The following is a 7,339-nucleotide window of genomic DNA, read 5'->3' as shown; positions in this document are numbered from 1 at the left end:
TGAGCTGGGGCTCATTAGGAGGAACCTGAGGTTAGGGCACTGGGGGGATGGGCCCGTGGCAGGAAGCCCCCTTCCCCCATCCAGGCGTCACACCCCACAGCTCCCTGGGCCTGGTCTCAGGAGAGAAAAGGGGAAACTGGATGCCCGTCATGGGACAGACTCTGAGTGGCCCTTCGTGGTGGGGGGATTTGGAAGCCAGAGGAGGGTCAGGGCCCAGTCGGGGGTAGCACTGCCTACCAACAGCCGCCATCACCCAGGCCTGGCCCAGTCCAGTTGCTAAAGAACCACCGCCCCGCCCCCCACCCCCCACCAGGCCTGCAGTGAGCGCGGAGAGAACTGGCTCCGGAGGGCCTCAAGGTGGCTGAAGCTGAGTGAGCCACAGGGCAGTCAGAGAGCAGAGGAAGCTCTGAGCCTGGAGGGTCTTGATCTGACTCTGGTGCTGGTGCTCCTGGGCTCCCTCTGGCCGGGCTGGGGGCGCACACTGTGGGGGGCAGGGCTTCTGGGGTCCAGTTTTATTGTGTTTGTAACATCTGCCTGGCACGTTGTAGCTGCTCAGTGAATCTTTTTTTTTTTAAGATTTTATTTATTTATTTGACAGAGAGAGACACAGCGAGAGAGGGAACACAAGCAGGGAGAGTGGGAGAGGGAGAAGCAGGCCTCCCACAGAGCAGGGAGCCCGATGCGGGGCTTGATCCCAGGACCCTGGGACCACGACTCGAGCCGAAGGCAGACGCCTAAAGACTGAGCCACCCAGGCGCCCCTGCTCAGTGAATCTTAATCACCATCCTCCTCATTACAGTTATTGTTATTAGTACTGCAAGTCTCCAGTTCTGGGCTCGCCTTGATAAACATCTTCCCTGAACCCCTCAGACTCAGGCCCCCGGTCTGATCCTCCTGACTCCAGCCAGGCCCGAGCTGTCCCCAGAATTCGGTCTCATAGCCAGCACACTCATGCACCGACCAATCAAGCAGCTGTGGCCATAGGGCCCTGTCTGAGTCCTGGAGCCCCCCTTTTAGTGGCTGAGATGTGGGGAAGTCCAAGGTATCCCAAGGGAACAGACTGGGGTGGTGGCAGATATCTGTGGGAGGTGGGGTAGGGGCTCTTTACCAACCAAAAATGAAGTATTTAAATATTTTAGCGACTGGTATGACTGTGCTGGTAGAGACCCCAGACTGCTGGCCTGGGCTGGTCGGCCTGGGCTCTCCGTGGGGGGATGGGTCATTGGGTGAAAGAAGGCTGAGATGGAGGGCACCCAACTGACTGGGAGCCATCCCACACCCAGGGCCAGACTCCAGGAAGTAGGGCTGCTTCACCTCCCATGAGATCTGTAAAGTGTCTCAATCTCTCCTGGCAAGCAGCCCAAGAGTTGGGCAAGACCCAAGGCTGACCTCGCCAGAAAGCATGCAATGTGTTGAGCCTGTGACAGGCTTGTCTCTGTGGAAGCTACAGCCCCTCCCTACTCCCCCTGCTTCTACTTTTGCCCCCTACAGCCCATCCTCCCCACAGTGGCCAGAAGAAGCTTTTGGAAAAGTCAGAGAGCCAATTTTGTAAGTGGCCAAAAAAAGTGAACAGATAACGTCACAAAAGAAGAGACGCGAATGGCCAATAAGCATGTGCAAAAGTGTTCAACATCATTAGTCATTAGGGAAATACGAATTAAAACCACAGTGAAATACCACTACACACCCACTGGAATGACTAAAATTAAAAAGACTGACCCTCTCAAGTGTCAGCAGAGATGTGGAGCAATTGGAAATCTCACGCTGCTAGTGGAAATGAAGAATAGAACCACCACTTTGGAAAAGAGTTTGGTAGTTTCTTATAAAGGTAAATATTCACCTACGCAGAGATCCAGCAATTCCACAGAAGCAGGCATCTACCCAAGAGAAATAAAAGCATATATTTACATAAAGACCTGCCCATCTTTCTGTCCTCCCCTCCTATCCCTCTTTCCCTCGCTTCCCCTACTCCAACTACACTGGCCTTCTTGTTGTTTCTTGTTTAAGTCAAGTTCATTCTCACCCCAGGGCCTTTGCACCTGCTGTTCCCCTTGCCTATGATGCTTTTCTCAAAGTTTGTGTAGAGCTGGCCCCTTCTCACCCTCCAGATCTCAGCTCAAATGTCATACCCTCACAGAGGACTCCCCTGACCACCACTGCTCAAGTCACCTCCCACCACCAATTTCATTTTCTTCCTGTATTTATCATACCTGAAATTCTCTGAAATTGTGTGTTCTCATTTTTACTGTCTGCTACTTCCTCTAGAATGGAGAACAGGAACCTTCCTGCCTCGTTCACTGTTATATCCCCAGCACATATAGTAGATGCTCAGTAAATACTCTTTCAATATTGCACTAAATGGCCACCAGTAACAGGTTGGTTGAAACATGGCTCTTGATCTCTGCAGAGGCCTAAGGGTATCCCAGACATGCCCACTATTTCCTTTTTTTTTTTTTTAAGATTTTATTTATTTATTTGACAGAGAGAGAGAGACAGCGAGAGAGGGAACACAAGCAGGGGGAGCAGGCTTCCTGCCGAGCAGGGAGCCCGATGTGGGGCTTGATCCCAGGACCCTGGGATCATGACCTGAGCCAAAGGCAGACGCTTAACCGACTGAGCCACCCAGGTGCCCCTATGCCCACTATTTCTTCTTCAATTAGTCACTTGGCAGATAAGAATGCTAGTGTCCTCCAATATCCTCCTGCTCCTTCTTCCAGGAAATTTTTAGCAGGGCATCTGCCCATCAAACTACAGACTGTATTTTCTGGCCTCATTTGCATGTAGAGTAGCCATAGAACTTTGTTCTGGCTGATGGGCAGTGTGGGAAGTAAATGAGCAATTTAGAGGTCTCAGCCTTTGTGGAGGGATGCACTCTACTCCTCTTCTTGATTTTCTCACTTGCTGGAATTTGAATGTGGGAATCTTGGAACAAGTGGATGAGGACAACATCATCAAAATGAAAGAACGAGAAGACAGAAGAAGCCTCAATGCCCATCATCTTGGAGGAGCTACACCAACCCTAGACTGTTAGGTGACAGAGAAACATCTGCCTTGTTTAAAGACACTCATGGTAGGTAGTCTCCAAATTGGGGGTTTGGTCACCAAGAATTTCTTCCTCCCTATATGCATCCCTTTCATCAGGAGGCAGAGAGTCCATTTTTCCTGCTCTTGCATCTGAGCTGACCTTGTGACTTGCTTTGACAAAGAACGTGGTGGAAGGGATGTTTAGAACTGTGCCAGTTCTGAGCATAGGTCTTAAGAAGTCTTATAGCTTCTGGTTTTACTCTCTTGAAATCTAGCTGCCATGCTGTAAGGAAGTCCAAGCTCCCTTCCTGGAGAGTGAGGCTATACAAAGAGGCCCTAGAGGATGAGATAGCATGTGGGAAAAGGCCATGTGGAGAAAAACCAAGGCACCCCAGCCAATAGCAAGTGCCAAGGCCCCAGGCACGTCAAAGAAGTCATCTGGATCTTTCATGCCATGCCAGCCACCAGCCAAATGCAGCCACTTGAATGACCCCAGGTAACACCATGTGGAGCAGAAGAACCATCCAGTCAGGTCAAAGAATGGCGAGAAATAATAAATGGTTGTTGTTTTAAGCCACTACGTTTTTGGATAGTCTGTTACAAAGCAACAGACAATGACAGATTGATTTTTTTTAATTTTTAAAAAGATTTTATTTATTTATTTGAGAGAGAGAAAGCACAAGCAGGCAGAGGGGGAGAGGCAGGGGGAGAAACAGATTCCCCGCTGAGCAAGGAGCCCGATGCAGGGCTCAATCCCAGGACCCCGAGATCATGACCTGAGCTGAAATCAAGAATCAGTCGTTTAGGGCGCCTGGGTGGCTCAGTTGGTTAAGCGACTGCCTTCGGCTCAGGTCATGATCCTGGAGTCCCGGGATCGAGTCCCGCATCGGGCTCCCTGCTCGGCAGGGAGTCTGCTTCTCCCTCTGACCTTCCCCCTTCTCATGTGCTCTCTCTCATTCTCTCTCTCTCAAATAAATAAATAAAATCTTTAAAAAAAAAAAAAAAAGAGAGTCAGTTGTTTAACCGACTGAGCCACCCAGCACCCCAAAGCAATAGACAATGGAAACAGCATTGTTATTTTGGGGACTTTGTTACTACAGCCAAATCTATATTCTACTGGACATAGTTTCAAATGTCCAGGTTGAACTAGCTGAGATTAGAGGATGAAGTTTGTGAAGATTTGGAGGTTAGTGCACATGTGCTCTAAGGGAAAGCTGAGCGACTGACCATCAGAGGAAAGGGGATGATGGAACTTTGGACAGATCGAGACTGACTCGGAGACTCTCCATCACTTGCTTTCGCTTCTCTCTGGACCAGCTTTGTTCAGCCCTCTCTGTTCATTGTGGTACTGCAGAGTTTCTGCCATCAATAGCTCACTCTTGCTGAGTCCATGATTTAAAAAAGAAAAGAGGGACGCCTGAGTGGTTCAGTCTGTTAAGTGTCTGACTCGGCTCAGGTCATGGTCTTGGGGTCCTGGGATGGAGCCCTGGGACAGGTTCAGCTCCCTGCTCAGTGGGGAGTCTGCTTCCCCCTTCCCTCTGCCCCCCTACCCCTTGCTCGTGCTCTCTCTCTCTCTCACTCTCTCAAATAAATAAATAAATACAATCTTTAAAAAAATAAAAAGAGGGCGCCTGGGTGGCTCAGTCGTTAAGCGTCTGCCTTCGGCTCAGGTCAGGATCCCAGGGTCCTGGGATCGAGTTCCACATCGGGCTCCCTGCTCGGCAGGAAGCCTGCTTCTCCCTCTCCCACTCCCCCTGCTTGTGTTCCTGCTCTCGCTGTCTCTCTCTCTGTCAAATAAAAAAAAAAAAATCTTTAAAAAAAAATAAAAAGAAAAGAATCCTGGGAAAGGGCTAAGTTTGGCTATGAATTCCCTGCCCCTCTCCCCACAAACCATGTGGCTGGGGTGGGAGGCAAAGTCTGTAAGAAAATGGCAGGATCCATAAGAACTCTGGTTTGGAGAAGGACGGAGGAACAGTCCCTAAGCAGCGTCCCTAAGCAGGGGATGCCATTGGCACCTCAACCATAGTCCCTCAGCATGTGCCATTTCTGGGCACGCCACCTGCTTTACAGCTGCCTGCACTGTGACTGTCTTCGGGCTTTTTCTGCAAGTAGGAGCTACCTACACCCACCTCCTGACTCTAGTCATTAAACCACTTGACCCAGATGTAGCAGTCACGGTTCTTTGTTGCATACAGTAGAAGCCACTGACTAGTTTAAACAGCAAAGCGGATGTGTTCAAGGATGTTAGGGAGACCACCGAATCTCTAGGAGGGCCAGAGATCAGTCCTGGGTCTACACAAGTCCTAATACCACCCAGGATTCTCAGCCGCTATTCACACTGGGGAATTGATTTTCCAGGTTGCCCCCTCCTTCTTCTCACTCTTTCAGATAAAATTCTGATGTGAATATCAAAATATTTCCAGATAAAATATGATGCTACATAACCACACAGGGGAGGAGAATGAGTGGGAAAGGATGGGCCCTAGTTGGATGGCTGCCAGGGGTAGATAGACTGTTGAGGGCTCCTCATACTCTTTTGTCTTTCATCTTTTCAAAATTTTCTAAATTAAAAATTTATTGAGGGCCACATGGGTGGCTCAGTCGGTTAATCATCTGCCTTTGGCTCAGGTCATGATTCCAGGGTCCTGGGTTCCCTGCTCGGCAGGGTGTCTGCTTCTCTCTCTCACCCTCCCTCTGTGTTCTCTCTCAAATAAATAATAAATAAAGTCTTTTTTTAAAAAAGGGGGGGTGCGCCTGGGTGGTTCATTAAGTTGAATGTCTGCCTTCAGCTCAGGACATGATCTTGGGGTCCTGGGATCGAGCCCCCATGCCCGCCAGGGCTCTCTGCTCAGCGGGGAGTCTGCTTCTCTCTCTCCCTCTTCCTCTGTGCTCTCTCTCTCTCAAATAAATAAATAAAAATTGAAAAAAAAAGAATTCTCTATTTTTCTTGTGGTGAAGTTTACATGGCTGTATGCACTTGTCAAAACTCATAAAACAATACACTAAAAAGGATGTATTTTAGTCTCTATAAATTCTACCTGAATAAAAAATTGTTTTAAAGAGATGAAAATTACCGAAGGAACTGGTAAAGAGGTTCCACGATGTCTGTATTTCCTACCAGTGGCAATGTTGACAACTAAACAGCTGTTTCCCACTTTGACTTGTGGGAAAATGCTAGCAAATGCTGACTTGCAAGGTGAGCGAAGCAGGATGCCAGAGATCAGCAAACATTGTTTTCTCCCCTTCTATTTTTTTTTTTAAACCACCGATAATCAATTTATTAAAAAGGTTGATTTAAGCATCTGCAATGGTGACTTCAACCTCAACTCCTGGCTCAATACTGATGGAAGTAATCTGCTTAACAATCTCAGAAGGACTGTGCAAATCAATGAGTCGCTTGTGGATCCTCATCTGAAAACGATCCCAGGTCTTAGAACCTTCACCACAAGGAGTTTTTCTTGTAGTGATTCTCAGAGTCTTGGTAGGCATCCGAACTGGTCCTTTCACTTTGAGATTCTTTTCCTTTGCGCCCCTGATCAAGTCAGCACATACCTTTTCCAAAGATTTTACGTTGCGGCTGGTGAGAGTAATTCTGATTCGGGGAATCGCCACCTCCGGTTCCACGCGTGTCTTCCCGGTGTCTCTAAAAGCCATGGCTGCGGCGCGGCTTCCCGACCGACTTGTTCCTCGGTGAGAGCGAACAGCGGTGAGTCAGGCGCAGGAGCGGGGCGTCCAAACCTCCGCTGTAGCTACGACCGCGTCTTCCTCAGAGTCCCCTTCTATTAAAATAGAATTTGTAATTGGGCATCTGGTCTCCCAGCCAAGGCTATGCTTCTCAGCCTCTTCGGAGCCAGGTAAGGGCTTGCAGCTGTCTTCTGGCCAATGGAACGTGGGAAGAACCAACTTCCAAGTTGCGTCCCTAAAGGCAAAGATGTGGCCTCCCTTTCTCTGTTCTTCCTCTTGGCAGGAATGTGACCCCGACGCTGGGGGTGGACAGACATCCTGGACCACCACAACTGACTTTTTATTTGTGAAATGAAGGCCTTGAAAATATAACTAAGGGGCGCCTGGGTGGCTCAGTCGGTTAAGCGACTGCCTTCGGCTCAGGTCATGATCCTGGAGTCCCTGGATCGAGTCCCACGTCAGGCTCCCTGCTCAGCAGGGAGTCTGCTTCTCCCTCTGACCCTCCTCCCTCTCATGCTCTCTGTCTCTCATTCTCTCTGTCTCAAATAAATAAATAAAATCTTTAAAAAATAATAATAAAATAAAATAAAATATAACTAAAACAATGTTCCATAGATTTATCAATTGTGGT

At 48.8% G+C, this 7,339-nt stretch overlaps 1 protein-coding gene across 1 annotated transcript; it reads right to left on the bottom strand.

Moving 5' to 3' along the window:
- Positions 1–6,284: 6,284 nt before the first annotated feature.
- LOC118022869 (40S ribosomal protein S20-like) lies at positions 6,285–6,776 on the bottom strand. The gene has a single exon (XM_035023832.1). It carries the CDS (start codon positions 6,676–6,678, stop codon positions 6,319–6,321), a length of 360 nt encoding a protein of 119 aa, XP_034879723.1. The 5' UTR covers positions 6,679–6,776; the 3' UTR covers positions 6,285–6,318.
- Positions 6,777–7,339: the final 563 nt, after the last annotated feature.

The sequence above is a fragment of the Mirounga leonina genome, unplaced genomic scaffold, assembly GCF_011800145.1.
Source record: "Mirounga leonina isolate KUSES-001 unplaced genomic scaffold, KU_Mleo_1.0 Mir_177, whole genome shotgun sequence".
Taxonomy (NCBI): Eukaryota; Metazoa; Chordata; class Mammalia; order Carnivora; family Phocidae; genus Mirounga; species Mirounga leonina.
The sequence above is the reverse complement of the archived record's forward strand: the minus strand, read 5'-3'. Positions and strand labels throughout refer to the sequence as shown.

Excerpts from the sequence above, each read along its gene's own strand:
- LOC118022869 (XM_035023832.1), bottom strand. The coding sequence starts at position 6,678 with ATGGCTTTTAGAGACACCGGGAAGACACGCGTGGAACCGGAGGTGGCG.